Below are 15853 nucleotides of genomic sequence, written 5' to 3' on the forward strand. Positions count from 1 at the left end.
GAAGTGTACTGCCTGGGAGGGCAGTTGAGGTGGGAAACTTCACAACCTTTAAAAAAGTCTATGTATGAGCACTTCCTGAGCACATTCGTTGTTATGAGCCTAACACTGGGGAGTGGGACTAATGTAGATTTAGTGTATTTTTGGCAGTACAGGCTCCATGGATTAAAGTGCCTCTTCTGTACTGTATGATTCTATGATTCTAACTCAGGATGAGCAATAAATGCAAGCCCATCCAGCAACACTCAGCACAATTTGACCTATCGCTTAAATTTAATAGCAACTTTCGCAAAACTGGTCCATCACAAACCTGGGGTCAATCACTAATCTGGAACAGTACCCTGGGAAACACCCAGTCTATCACTAATCTCAAAAAAAGAGAACACCTGGAGAGAGATATTGAGGAGCCCCTCCTGACCAGGGAACATCTGGCGTGATTTTTGATTTTCTTTATTACTGTCTCATGTATAGTTACAGTGAAAAATTTTGTTTTACTAAAGTCTGATCTGCGACAACTGGGGAAAGATGTGGAGTGAGTGAATCCAGATTGAAATGAGGAGAAACAGGAATATTTGGAAGGATAGAGTGTGAGACCATGGGGGACAGTCACTGTGTGAACAGTCTCTCTGTCAAACAGGAGGATGGACAATCCAGAGCAGGATCCTCACTGTCCTTCACTGAGCTTTTTAATCACCCTTTATTTACAGCCATAGGATGTTGGTGTCCGAGATAATCGGACCTATTCAGCCATAAGGGCATCACAGCTGAGCCTGGTGTGGATTAAACATGGAGTATCCTTCTCCTCCTCCGCGCAGTGTTTACAAGATTTTGACCAGGAGTGATGAAGCTGTTTAGTTTCTCCCAATCAATGTGAAAATTAAAATTTTCCATTTGAACCATTTCCCATTTGCTCCGAGCTTCTCTGATCTCGCAGTTTCTACATCCAGCTGTCAGGAGACCTGGACACAAATCCCATCAGAGTCTCCCAGACTGTGCTGCCTTCAATGTGTAAAATATCAGGCTGGCTGTAAAACAGGCGGCTGGTCAAACATCCCCCATTTCAAACTCTCACCAAGATTCACATTCACCCCAGAGAGAGAGAGAGAGAAGGGAAAGCTAAATTCTGTACTTACCGGGAGAGACTGAGGCAAAACACAGGGAAATGAAGAAAAGGATCAGCAACATTCTGGGAATCCACTGTCCCTACTCCAATCAAGGACTGGGAATAAATTATTCCTGGGAAGGGAGGAATAATCGTGGTTTACGGACTGGAAAAAGAAAGAAAACAGAATTGTCAAGATGTCATTTTGACTGTTTGACAGAAGTTTGATCCTTTCCTAAAGACAAGGCGAGGGAGTGACTGGTTGGTTCAACTCAGAAAGAAAACTACGCAGTTAAAAACGAGGAAGGGTTGACCATTACCAGTCACCGTGAGATTGAACCGTCTGAAGGTTCTGATTGAGTCTGAGATACAAAAACTGATCTGAATGTTTACCTTGGAGGCAGCGAACAGGCACCAACTGGGATATTTTTTACCAGGTGGTGGTGGGGATGAAGCTGGCAGCGTCAGGCTCCTGAGGCCCGGGATCTGCCCGGTTTTCTTTTTACCTTTTCTCGGTCTTTTCTATTTTACTGACTTTCTTGTGGAGAGGTCGGCCCAATGCCGGCTCGGGGAACTTCCTGCTTTCTGTGTTTCCGGGCGGCGACACTGCATAACACTTCTCAATGTATTTGTAACAAAATCCACATGACAAACAAATACTATCTAATTGGTTAAAATTCAGATTCTCATCAGTTTGCAGCACGTTACGTTGGTCAAATGTGTTTCCTGTCCGCTTAGATTCAGTGGGGGCAGGGAGAGAGGTGGCTCAGATGAAATGTGAGACTGATTTCTGCTGCTCACAGCAGAGCCACTCCTGCTCGATGCCCTCAGGGAGATGGTGCAGACTGTGTTTCAGCTTTCACACCACGGGAGAGAAATATCATTCTCTGTCACTTCTGCCACCTGCAATCTGACCCCACAACCAAGGATATAGTTCCCTCCACACCCCTACCTGCCTTCCGGAGGGACCGCTCTCTTCTCGACTCCCTCGCTCGCTCCACACTCCCCACTAGCACCACCACCTCTCTCTGCAACCGCAGGAAGTGCAACACCGGCTCCTACATCTCCACCCCCCCAACCCTCACCTCCATCCCAGGCCCCAAAAAAATCTTCCACATTAAGCAGATGTTCACCTGCACATCCGCTAATGTGGTCTACTGCATCCGCTGCTGCCAACGTGGCCTCCTCTACCACGGGGAGACCAAGTGGAGGCTCGGAGACCGCTTTGTAGAACACCTGCACTCTGTTCGTGACAAACGACAACACCTCCTGGTCACGAACCACTTCGACACATGTCCATCCTGGGTCTCCTCTGGTATCACAACAATGCCACCTGGAAACTGGAGGAGCAGCAGTTCATATTCCACCTTGGGAGCCTCCAGCCCAATGGTCTCAATGTGGACTTTACTAGCTTCAAAATCTACCTCTCCCCCTCCCCCCCACCCACCTCATCCCGTGACCAACCCTCCCTCTCATCCCCGCCTCCGTGACCTGACACAACCTGTCCATCTTCTCTCCCACCTATCCGCTCCTCCCATCTCACTGTCCTATCCCTACCACTACCTACCTGCACTCACCTATCACCATCCCACCTACCTTCCCCAGCCCCACCCCTCCTCTCTATTTATTTCAGAGCCCCCTTCCCCCATTTCAGAAGAAGGGTCCCGAACCAAAATGTCAGCTTTCCTGCTCCTCTGATGCTGCCTGGCCTGCTGTGTTCATCCAGCTCCACACCTTGTTATCTCTGACTACAGCATCTGTAGTTCTTCCTATTTCTGAGGAACTTGGGGATGCCCTGCAGCTGAGGAGATCCGGTGAATGGGTGAAATCCCCTTGTGCCTGTGGCCCCATGACTGTAGTGATATTAAAGGTCTGTACAGCACAGGCTAAAAGGTAGCATTGCCCAAAGAGATGCAGCAGTAGGAAGCTACTTGTGCAATGTCATAAATCTCCACAGATGATCCTTCGAAGGATGCAGAAACAAAGGGTACAAGGCCCCAGTGACTTGTACATCCACAGGCATAGCGTTGTGCCCAGTGGTGTGAGGTGCCAGCTCTTTGTCCTGGAGGGCACAGATGTTTATAACTATCAAACAGAAAGAGTCACAGTCTCCTGTGGCTCTAGGCTTTGGTCCCCTCCCAGTATGTTCACCATTGACAGTTAATGTTTGATTAAGGACACCATCACAGTGTTCTTTTCTGGCTGCTTCGGGATCTGTCCTTCCGATAGAGGATCAGTTACCTCATCCCCTTAAATCTAACAGGCATTACCAGCTGCAGCCTTCCTTTTGTACAGACTTGATCACTTACTTTGCCATCTGCTCCTCTCCCCGACAGATATCGTTCAGATGGCACTGTTGTGTTAAACATGCCCTCCAATCTGAGTAATACCATGCCACTTCTCTCCCACTGGTGAAAAGGATTTGTTTGGAGTTGGGGATTGCTGTCCTGTATGAGGATCTCATCTGGAAAAGCAAGAACAATGTGGAAATTCGCAATGTCCATGAGAAAGTTCGCTTTGCCGAAAAATGAGGGAAGTTAATCTGACAGGTTTTAACAGTGAGTGGGAGGGAGAGACGGGGTCAGGAGGGGAGTGAAATTAGTCTGACAGGTTTTAACAGTGTCTGGGAGGGAGAGACAGGGCCAGGAGGGGAGTGAAATTATTCTGACAGGTTTTAACAGTGTCTGGGAGGGAGAGACCGGGTCAGGAGGGGAGTGAAGACATTAGAAACACATCGATGATAGAAGTTAAAATGTCACTTCTGGAATCACGAAGGATTTGGAATGGCAAAATCAGGAGCTGAGAAAACATAAAAAGAATATGAGAAATTGAATAAAATATAAAATTAGTGTGAAATATTCTCTATCACTCACTTGACCCAGTATTCTGCATTAATTAACCAGACTCAGGTGTAGAGGAAGAAGAGGGTGAGGGATTGGAAGGAGAGGAGAAGAGACTGGTGTTTTAAGGAACTGGAGACTGAGTGGGGAGTGTTACATCTATGCCTTCTGTGTCATTCCCATCACTCTGTCCCCTCAACTACCTACTGCAAGCTGTTGTGTAGGTCTCACTTGGTGAATGTGTAGAAACAAAATAAGTGTCCATTAGAATGTGGAATAATCCCTTGTCAGAGAGTGAGAACATAACAAATGCGAAGGAATGGCCATTGTGTCAGAAATCCTCATTCCCACACTCTCCTCCATCTTTCCACTACATGGAGATTCTGAAGATCTCTTCCATTTCATCGATAGTCAGTCAGTGAGGATGTGAGTGTATGTAGTGCATTTAATCATCAATATTAGAACTGGTCTGGGCTGATCAGACAAAGAAAAAGCAGGCAGGGAACAAGACATGTTGATACTCAGAGATAGTAATAACTGTCGATGCTGGAGTCAGAGAGAACACAGTGTGGAGCTGGAGGAACACAGCAGGTCAGGCAGCATCAGAGGAGTAGGGAAATTGATGTTTCGGGTCGGGACCCTTAGTTTTCTGAAGAAGGGTCCTGACCCGAAACGGCAACTGTTATAATCCCACTGCGAAGCCCATTTTCTGAAGACATGTTGATACGTGTGTATCTGTGTGTAAGAAATTGCTTCCGTGGTCGAAAACCAGGCCTCCAGGAATTCTCATGCTTGTCTTTGTCTTGCTTCTCCTAGTACTGTAACTTTGTCCCAGTCAAATTGATGCCCACTATGTCAGAGTGTATTGATTTGAGGGAGAATTGGTCATGCCGTTTTGCTGCGAGTTGGTGTTCATGTAGCCTGGTGGCGAGTTTCCTGCCCATCTGTCCTATGTAGTGTTTCTCGCAGACCGGACTGTAAAAATTCAGAGCGGGACAGAACAACAGCCTTTCAACAGAGGCTACATAGCACTGACAATGTCACCTAGGAAGGAGATGAAACATTTGCAAAAAAAAACAGTCAGCTCGACGAACCAACCAGTAACTCCAACCACAGCCTGAGCTACAGATTTTCGTTAAAACATTAAACACGAGACTAGATTGAGTGAAGTGCAGGTATTGCTTCACCTGGAAGGTGTGTCTGGGACCTTGGAGAAGGTAAATACAAAGTGTTCAGTGATTGCATTAGAAGGTGCTGTGGGAGTGTGAGAAGGAATGGCGAAGGAGTGGACCAGAGTGTACCAGAGGGATTGGTCCTTGCGGAATGCTGACAGGGAGGGGAGGGGAATATGTGTCTGGTTGTAGCATCCCACTGGAGGTGACAGAAATGGCAGCTAATGATCCTTTGGATATATGGAGGCTGGTAGAGTGCGAGGTGAGAAACAGGGGGACCCTATCTCTGTTGTGGTAGGGCAAGTAAGGGGCGAGGACAGAAGTGCAAGAGATGGGTCAAACCAGGTAGCGGAGAATCATTGGTTGATGCAAAAGGTGGACATATCTGAAGACCCCCTGTGCTAGGTGGCATCATCAGGACAGATATCATGGAGATAGGGAAACTGGCAGATTGGAAAGGAGTCCCGACAGAAAACACGGTGTGAAGATATACAGCTGAGGTAACTGTGGGAGTCAGTGTGTTGGTGGCCAGTCTATTCCCAGAAATGGAAACAGAGCTGTCAAGGAAAAGAAGGGAGGAGCCAGAGATGGACCATGTGAAAGTGAGGGCGGGGAGGCAACTGGAAGCAAAATTGATGAAAGCTTCGAATTCCGGAAGAGAGAGGGAAGCAGCACTGATGATGTAATTGATGTCATGGAGAAAGAGTTGTGAGGAGGGACGCAAGTAGGACTGGACCAAGAAATGTTCCACAAACCCCACAAAAAGACAGGATTAACTGGGGCCCATGCGAATAGCCATGGCCACAGCTTTGACCTGAAGAAAGTGTGAAGAGTTAAAGGAGAAGTTGTTCTAAGTGAGGATGAGCCAGGCGGAGGAGAGTGGTATTGGATGGGGACGGTTCAGGCCTTTTTTCCTGGAGGAAGCAGAGGACCCTGAGACTGTCCTGATGAAGGGGATGGATGTGTGAAGGGATTGCACATCCATGGTGAAGAGGAGGTGGCTGGAGCCTGCAAACTGGAAATTTTAAAACTGACATGAAGCGTACAAGAAAGGGGTTGGACTTGGGGGCAAAAAATCGAGCCAAGGTAGGAAGGAATAAGTGCGAGGGTTCGATCAGGCAGAAACAATGGAACTGTGCAGACGGTCCTGTTTGTGGATTTTTGTAAGAAGGTAGAAGTGGACTGAACTGGGTTGGAGGATTATGAACTGGAACTACTCTCCTTGGAGAAGGGAACATTGAGAGAAAGTTTGATAGGAGGTGCTGTGCTCATTAGACTGTTGGACATACAATGAGAAAGTGGTCCCATGGGTGCAATGAACAAAACTTATCAGGGAATGGCTTAAGGTTAGTGGCAAAAGAACTGGGGGTCACATAAAAAGAATACAAGATTCAGGAACAGGAGTAGGCCATTCGGACCCTCGAGGCTAGCTTCGCCATTTGATAAGGTCATCAGATAATTACTTCACCTCTATCTCCCTGTCTACCCTCTCTAAACCTTTTCGTTTTATAATCTGTTTGAAGAACTGGAAGATTAGGAACAGTAGGAGGCTATTCTGTTACTGAATCCTGATTGAGTTGCTTAATTACAGTGGGAATTATTAAGATTTGGGATACAGGACTTAGGAGTGTAATACAGGTAGATTTGATTGCACTTTCCAAAAGGGTTTTGGACAATTACCTGAAAAGGAAAGATTTGCTGGGTTCTAGTGAAGAAGCTGGAGAAATAAAACCAGCAGAGTTACATTCACAGAGGGCCAGAATGGTGGCTCTAGGCCAAATGGCCTCCTTCCAAGTTACAACCATTGTGTGATTCTGTGATTCCAGGTACATAAGCTCACTCACTTTGGGGAAAGACCCTTCAAGAACAATATGCGCAGCAAGACTTTCACCCAGTCATTGAACCCTTTGGTGCACCAGCACATTCACCCGGGGGTGAAGCTGTAATGGTGTGAGGTATGGAACAAAACTGTCACCCAGTCTTCGAGAAGGCGTTTGTCCTCTCCTCATCCCTCATGATGCATCAGTGCACCCCCGCCAGGGAGAGAGCTTTACACTAAAGCCTTCACTCAGTCCTCCTCGCTGCTGGCTCATCAGAGCACACACAATTGAGGATGAGGGACAGTGTGGGATTTAGCAGCAGAGCCATATCATTGTCTCCAAGCTTCCAGAGAGACCAGCGCACCTTCCCAACTATATCCAATGTGTTCTGACTGTGAGGGGCTTTGGGGAGATGCCTCAGCTGCTTATCCTCCTTCCAAAAGAGGTTATGCCTGGTGACCGCGACATAGCTACATTGGTGAGGCAGTGCCTAGAACACCAACAAGGACATGAATTGCCGCTGCTGGTGCTGCCACATTCCTGGGAATTGCTGGGTAAACCCTAGACTTGGCTACAGTCAACTGTGCCGGTACTTTCATGGGCTCGATATTCCTGGTCATTGGGAATGCCCATTCAAAGTGGTTTGGCAAACTCAGGGATGATGCTTGAAAAGTTGCGAGCATCATTTGCGATATACGGACTCCCAGAAGTATTGGTCGTGGACAAAGGGAAGTCATTTACTAGCAGGGAATTTGAGTATTTCCTAAAGTCAACTGGCATTTGGCATATAAGGACAGCTCCATACCATCCATCATCCAATGGTCTGGCAGAAAGTACAGTCCAAAGTCTACGGCGTCAATTGATTCCACACTGTCCCAATTCCTTTTCAACTATAGGATCCTCATAAAACTGCAGGGATAGCTCCAGCCAAGTTGCTGATGGGGAGAGGACTCTGCACCAGGTTAATCCTGATATTCCTGGACCTAGGTTAAGGTGAAATGACAGCAAACATACCATGCTTCCTCTAAGCAAGAGAGACAGTTTATTTCCGGGGGTCGAAGTTTGGCCCGAACCCATGGAAATGGCCCTGCATAGATAAAAGAAGAGGTCGACACAAGGACAGGTTCCATGACATACTAAGTCTGGGTAGGCGAGGTGGTCCTGAACAAAAATGTGAATCACTTGAAAGCTGTTACCTTGCAAACGGGGCAGGAGCAAAACACATCTGGCTCCTCAGAACAGCCAGAAGGCCTGTCAGAAACAGTGGGTTCTCCCCATACATCTAGTGTGAAGGAAACGTCAGAGTCTGAGATGGATGTAACCTCGATACCATTACCACTGGAAGAAGAAGAGAAAACTCTCCACAGACGCTCTGGATGCAAAATGTGGGCTACGGTACAGTACATGCTGCCTGTGTCAGAATCCAACTCAGAGGAACCAGACCTGGGACAAAAGCATACCAGGCATACCAGAGAAAGACCAGGCCTACATCCCTGCACTTGGAGGAGGTGGGGGGGAGAATGGTGGGGAGGTGGGTTGGGGTGATATAGTAATTGGAACCAGGTGGATCCATAGACTATGAGATTCTCGATTGGGGTTGTTAACCTGGGCCAATCAGGGAGTCCTGGCTGACAAATATATATAGGGGATTCAGAGTCTCCTTGCTTCAGGGACTGACTTCGAGCTGGCTGGCTGTGTACTGAGCTAATGCACACAATGGGTGACTAAGTGACAAAATACCATCCCCCGTGTAATTATTTCACACATTAACAGGAGAGTGAGGGGACAGAGTCAGACTAATAGGAGAGTGAGAAGAGGGGGACACACTGACAAGAGAGTGTGGGGAGGAGTGTGACATGAACAGGAGTATTAGGGTGTAATGTGGAGTTGTATTCACACAGTTGTTCCTGACTTGATGAGGTATCAGTGAAATAACTGAACCCTCTAAATCGACGTCTCTGCAGTTGACCTGCCCATGTTCCTTGCTCAGATTATCAAATGATCGCAGTCGGATAATGAACTCCTGAACTTGTTTCTCCTGATAACTGGCAAACGAATGTTTTTCACTTGATTGGTTCTTTTTGTAAGGTGAAGCCAATCATTCAGCCTTTGACTCCAGTCAGGAGTGATCAAAGCTCAATGAGGCAAAGTCCTAATAAACATCTTTTTCCTTTCAGTTTCCACTCATAAACATTTCATTTGAGTTTATGGAAAATCAACTCTCCAGAGGCATGTTTTTGCCTTTTCCAGTTTAGAAACAGTAGCTCAGAGTACACCAGTCCCTGAATAGGGACAGTGCATTCCCAGAATGCTGTTGACTCTTTTCTCCACTGACCTGTGTTTTTCCTGGGTCTCTCCCAGTAAGTACAGAATTTAGCTTTCCCTTCTCTCTCTCTTTGTCTCTCTCTTTCTCTGGCGTGACCGTGAATTTCTTGGTGAGAGTTTGAAATGGGGGATGTTTGACCAGCCGCCTGTTATCCAGCCAGCCTGATATTTTACACATTGAAGGCAGCACAGTCTGGGAGACTCTGATGGAATTTGTATCCAGGTCTCCTGACAGCAGGATGTAGAATCTCCAAGGTCAGAGAAGCTCGGAGCAAATGGGAAATGGTTCAAATGGACAATTTTAATTTTCACATCGATTGGGAGAAACCAAACAGCTTCACCTGTCCTGGTCTAAAGTCAGTAAATACTGCGGGGAGGAGAAGGATACTCCATGTTTAAAACACCCCCAATTCAGTTGTGACGCCGTTATGGTTGAATAGTCCGGCTTATCTCAGAAACCAACGTCCTAATGACCATGTATAAAGGGGTGATTAAAAAGCTCAGTGAAGGACAATGAGGATCCTGCTCTGGATTGTCCATCCCCCTGTTTGACAGACAGACTGTTCACACAGTGACTCTCCCCCATGGTCTCACACTTTATTCTCCCAAATATTCCTGTTTCTTTTCATTTCAATTTGGATTCACTCACTCCACATCTTTCTTGGTTATGACCAGAAAGCAGAGACCTGCCCTCAGGTTATCCTGAATTCCTCACTCCAGATAATCCCTGGTTAGCAGTGTCCATTTAATACTTCTCTTCAATTTATTCCAGGTTTCTATTCCAGGTTAGTGATAGCATCGGTGTGACCCAGTTACTGTTTCAGGTTGGCGATCTTCTATTTACTACTCCAGTCCCTGGATTGTGGCTCAGCCTCTCCCCTGTGTCCACACTGATTCCATTGAGTGTCTCTGTGACTCTGATTCTGTGTTTACTCCCTGTTCTGAGAGGCTGCAGTATCTAATTCTGACCCAGTTCAATCTGATTCTGTTCATAATATCAGACAGGAATCTGACAGTGTGATAAAGTGGTGGATTATTGCAGATTGGCACCATATGGGTGGAGCCTCATAAGGATGAGCTGGAAGTGTGTGTAAATGTTTATTAGCCTGTCCCTAATATTTGATTTATAGATATAACATGTTTAAAGTTAGTCTCTCACATTAGTGACGCCCTTGGGATTTATGATGTTGTCACGGTCAGTGGAGCCCAAGTGCATTAATGTAATGTTTATTATGCTGGGGTTCAGTTACCAGCTACTTTCAATGTTTGCTTTACAGAGACTAATGTGCACACTGGGATTTACACAGCTGTTTCTGGAATTCAAGACTTTCCTGAGGTTATGCACATGGCAATGGTCAATGGAATTAAAATAAGTTCTGGTGACAGTAAAACCGGCCAGTGCATCCCTAGCCAGCAGTTCATGGTAGAATCCTTCAATGCGAAATTCTGGGATTCTGTCACAAACCTGGTGAACAGACATGCAAGCACAGCAAAGGAAATTTTGAGTACAATAATGAAGAGGACAAACCAGACATCTGGTAAGGTGTGGCTTGTCGAATTTCCATGTTGGTTATACTTTCATCTTTTCATCACAATACCTCATTCATTCCCCAACACTGACATTTCAGCTCCAGGGCTCGGAGAAACATAGTAGGCGTTCATACTTCCATCACCACTCTACTACCAACATTTACCCCACCTCAGACACAATGGGGTCGAAATGTTTTCTTCAGGTTTAACAAAACATCTTATATTTTGTGCTCATTCCTCTATGGACAAAGCCCATTGAAATGTCAACTTTCAGTATGACCCAGCTGACAACCACTGCTTTGTCAGACAATGACACACACCTTGGTTGTTCATATTATGGAAGCACCGGTCCCTCTTCAAACTTTGCCCTATCCAATCGTTGGACAGCAACATCTGAAAGACTTGATTTTCACATATACCCCAAACAACAATCCCATGTGAAAATGAGAATATCTTGAAGTAACAGCAACCTGTTCTCTTGGACCACGAATGCTGGTTTCAATTTCAAATTTAATAATTGTAAAACCTTCCAAAACAATTAGCATCACCCAATTCCCTGGCAATAATGAGCTATTCCTATTGACAGATGAGAGCCTTATTGACGGAAAAATTACACTCTGCATTGAGTGGTAAAGATTTTCTTGCTATTAATTTAAACTAACCACATTTGTATACCACTTCTCTATTTATAATGCCCATTGAAATCACAGGTTTCACCGCCTTATAACCACTGCTATGACAGACAATGACACACAACTTGAGTGTTCATATTATATAAGCACTTCTGTTTCATTGAACCTGGTCCTATGCAATATTTAACCAGTGAAATTTGAAAGACTGGAATCTTGCAAGTACCCCAAATTACAAATGTCACTGGAGCATATAACAAGATAGGAAAGCATTGCAGATGGGAAGCTGAAATGTAAACAGAAAATGCTGGAAATTCAGAGCAGGTCAGGCAGCATCTGTGGAGAGAGAAACAGAGTTAATGTTTTAGGTTCAAGATCTGCACTAGTTCTGAAGAAAGCTCACTGGCCCTTGTTTCTGTGTGGATAGATTTTGTCAGACATGTTTAGCATTATCAACAATTCTCAAATCTACTGGAGGAAAATAATGTTTTCGCCACCATCCCATAAGCAATCAGACTTTTGGTGAGTCTCATTCCCTCACAGCAAGAAACCCAGTGGCAGATGCTTGAGATCAAGTTTGGCACAATGTTAAATATTAAGTTGAAACCATATTAATTTATGAAGAAAACATGAGCAACTTGCTCAGTGATCAAAATTGTCAACACATTAAATTTATAACTTTTTAAATGTAGGGTCATAAAAATGACTGATGAAAATTGCAATGTCAAAACCTGATTAATATTTTCTTTTATTTAAAAAGCAGAGCTAGAAAGATGCAGACTGGGCCACATATCTCGGTCATCAGAAAATGGGAGATTAGGCTGAATTAAGGATTTGGGTTTTACTAACACCAAGTTGATATTCTCCTCTGGTGGAGCACACCCTGAGCTGGTCTTGATGAAATTCACCAAAAAAACTGTCAGAAGTTCCAGGCTGAGTTTTGCTCCGAGGCTGGTTCACTGTTGGAGGATGAGGAGGAGAAGTGTGCATATGTCAGTCTCAGGATTCACACAGTCGACCGAGAACCCACTGTCACCTACTCCCAGGATATACCATCAAACAGGAAGAGGTTTTGTTAGGAATAGATTGACTCAGGGCCACACATCAGCCAGATCCAGTTTGTCTTTGATTTTCTTGAAATAGTATGTGTGAGTAGACAGGTCAAATGAAGAGTAATAATGAAGATAGTTACCTGGAAATATATTTGATAACAGCGTATCAAGTGTATCACAGCAAAATAGCACTTACAATAGAAAAAAAAAGTTTATAAATTAAACAGAAAACAAGCAATAAAGAAATATAAGGAGCTAGTGAGGAAGTTAATAGAACTTGGATCTTTAACACTTTTCATGGTAGCAGTTTGGTTATTTGCCAATAAGCAATTAATCAGATAACTAATGAATTGTGAACAGGAGGGACAGAAAAGAGAATTATTCCAATGGTCATGGCCCACCCATGATGCAGACTTATTTTTAAAATCGAATTGTTCAGATACATTGAGACACCTCTGGAGCAGCTGAAATGTGAAACTGGGCCTGTTGGGAGACTACCACTGCCCACAAGAGCCCAACTCATTCTGTGTAATCTTGTGATGAACCGAGTAAACAACGAGAACAAAGTTTAAAACATTGCAATAATCAGAGGAAATCGTACAGGAGGTAATAAGTTTTATTGATCAGATCAGAACCCGTCAAAATATTTTAAGAAGGTAGCCTGGACCCTAACTTTTACTTATTTAAATGCAAATATAAAGTGCTGTGTTCCACACGTGATTTGACTGGTCAAACTGCTTGACGTAATGCAAAACACACTTTATTCAAACACCATAGTTAGAATGCAACAAAAGCAAGAAAAATGTAGATTAACTTAATTTCATTTGAAAAAGTAACAGAATAATAGATACAGTGACTATTACTAATTAACTGTTCCAATATCGTAACATCCCAAAAACACACCCCTTGGCAAAAAGGCAAATTCAGAAATTAGATTTTCTCACATATAATGCTTGCAGTAGGAAGAGAATCCCCAGCTTCGAGCTGCAACCAAAAGAGGGGAAAAATAGCTTCTAATTCTTCAAAACTCCAGCAGCTTCTCTCAAATCTAAAAGTTGAATCAAGCTAGCAATCCTGGTGTGTGAAGCTGGCCAGCCAGGCAGCTTGTTTTGTTCCAACTTTGAAAAAACACCCCAAGCTGTATACATACTACAAGCTGCTCAGTACCTCTCATTCAATCTCTCTCTTAGAAGAAACCAGGATGACGTCGATGAAAGCCATAACATTGTCACACCTCCCCCTTCAAAAAAAACCCATCAACGTACAAAGATGGCTTCTTTTAAAGAAAACCCTTAGTCGTACACTATTAGTACACTACAATACATACACCTAACATTGATCCTCAGCAAGCAAACATTCACTATTAAAGTTTATTTCGGTCTATATGTTCCCACCACTGAATTCTGCCATTTTTCTTCATCAACATCGTGGCAACGTGTTGGCAATTACATTTTCTTGTCCTGCCACGCGTGTAATTTTCAAATTGAATGAGTGCAATAATAAGTTCCATATAAACAGTCTGGAATTTTTGACCTTAAATTTCTCCAAAAACTTTAAGGGTGTTGTAACAGCAATACCAAGCTCAAAGTTTCCTTCTCAATGGTGGAATATTTCCATTGATGACCATTCAATTTTCTGGAAATATACCAAATAGGTCTTTCTATCTTCTCGCCGTCTTCTTGCAACAGTACAGCAGTGTCACCCACATCACTTGCATCGATAGCCACCTTGAATGGTAATTAGGTGTGTAGCTCACACTGGGTCAGTGGTTAACACAGTTTTCAGGCTGTCAAATGTCTTCTGACAGTTCTCCATCCACTGAAATTTTCTGCACTTCTTCAATAAGTCAGTCAGTGGATCTACCACATTGCTAAAATTCATTATGAACTTCCAATAATAATCACTTAATCCCAGGAATTGTAGTACTGCCCACTTCATCAATGGTATGGGAAACTCCCCATTAATGTTTATCTTCATATCCTGTGGGGCCATCTGTCCATGCCCAATAATATAGCCCAAGAATATGACTTGGGCTTTGGTGAACTCATTCTTAGCTAGGTTTAACACCAACCCTGCCTCCCAGAGTCAAATGAAAAATTCCAATAGATGCTGCAAATGTTCCTTCCAGATGTGGCTGAAAATCACCAGGTCATCAATATGCACCACACAATTGGGTAATCTGGAAATAACATTATTGGTGAGTCTTTGAAATGTGGCTAGCACATTTCTCATACCAAATGGCATGACTTCAAATTGGTATAGTCCATTCGGTGTCACAAAAACCAAAGTTGTCTTCGCTTTTTCAGATAAAGGTACCTTCCAGTATCCTCCGAGTAAATCCAACTTAGAAATATAAGTTGCTTGTTCCACCTTCCCAAAGCAGCCTTCCAAACATGGAATAGGATATAAATTGGACTTTGTAATAGCACTGACTTTGTGATTGTCCACACATAATCAATGTGTATCATCTGGTTTTGGTGTCATTACTTTGGGTGAGCTCCAGTCACTGCATCTCACTTTGAGTATGTTATCGTTGAGCATGTGTTCAATCTCCATTTGAACCTGTGCCAACTTTAGAGGGTTAAGACGAAAAGACTGTTGCTTAATTGGAACTGAATTTCCTAGATTTACATCACGCATAATTAGATTAGCACTTCCCAGCTTATTCCCACATACCTCCCCATGTAATAGTAATCACTCTTTCAGGTGATTTTGATTTTCCTCTGGAAGGTAACTTAAAAATTTATCCCAATTTTTGAGAACTTCCTCATTGTCCAATTTAGTTTGGGGAATGTCCAGTTTAGAATCACCTGAACTGGTTCTTCACTTTGTGTTGGAACCAGTAATATAGTCTCCTTTTGCTTTCCTTCCCTATCGACATACTGTTTGAAAATATTCACATGAAATACTCTGTGAGATTTCTTTCCATCTGGAGTTCTTATCAAATAGTTCACCTCACTCAATCTTCTTTTGATTTGGTAAGGCCCACTAAAACCTTGCTTTTTAAGGTTTACCTATCATTGGAAGTAACACTGAGACTTTATCTTCAATGACAAAATTGTCATTTTCTTGTCTGCTTCCTGTTTCATCATATGATGTGCTACTTTTAAACGCTGTCCGGCCAACTCATCTGCTCAATTTAATCTTTGCCTATTATTTGACACAAATTTGTGGCCTCTGAACTCTGATTCATCAATTTTTCTTTGAATACTTTCAGTGGTCCTCTCACCTCATGCCCAAAAACGTATTCTAATGGACGAATTTGGTAGATTCATTTGGTGCATCCCTAATTGAAAAAAAAAGTACAAATGGAATCCCTTTATCTCAATCCTCTGGATAGTCTTGACTTTAAGCCCCCAATAGGGTCTTTAAATTAGATGTCATCG

General features: G+C 43.8%; 1 protein-coding gene across 1 annotated transcript in view; it reads left to right on the top strand.

Annotated features, from left to right (window-relative positions):
- The window catches only part of LOC109929269, a 58016-nt gene that overhangs the window by 21338 nt on the left and 20825 nt on the right, over window positions 1-15853 (top strand). Inside the window, 2 exon segments of the mRNA XM_048616475.1 lie at window positions 9222-9291; window positions 10534-10794. Coding sequence (XP_048472432.1) covers window positions 9222-9291; window positions 10534-10794 — 331 coding nt within the window.

Source organism: Rhincodon typus, chromosome 35 (genome assembly GCF_021869965.1).
Source record: "Rhincodon typus isolate 14 chromosome 35, sRhiTyp1.1, whole genome shotgun sequence".
Lineage (NCBI taxonomy): Eukaryota > Metazoa > Chordata > Chondrichthyes > Orectolobiformes > Rhincodontidae > Rhincodon > Rhincodon typus.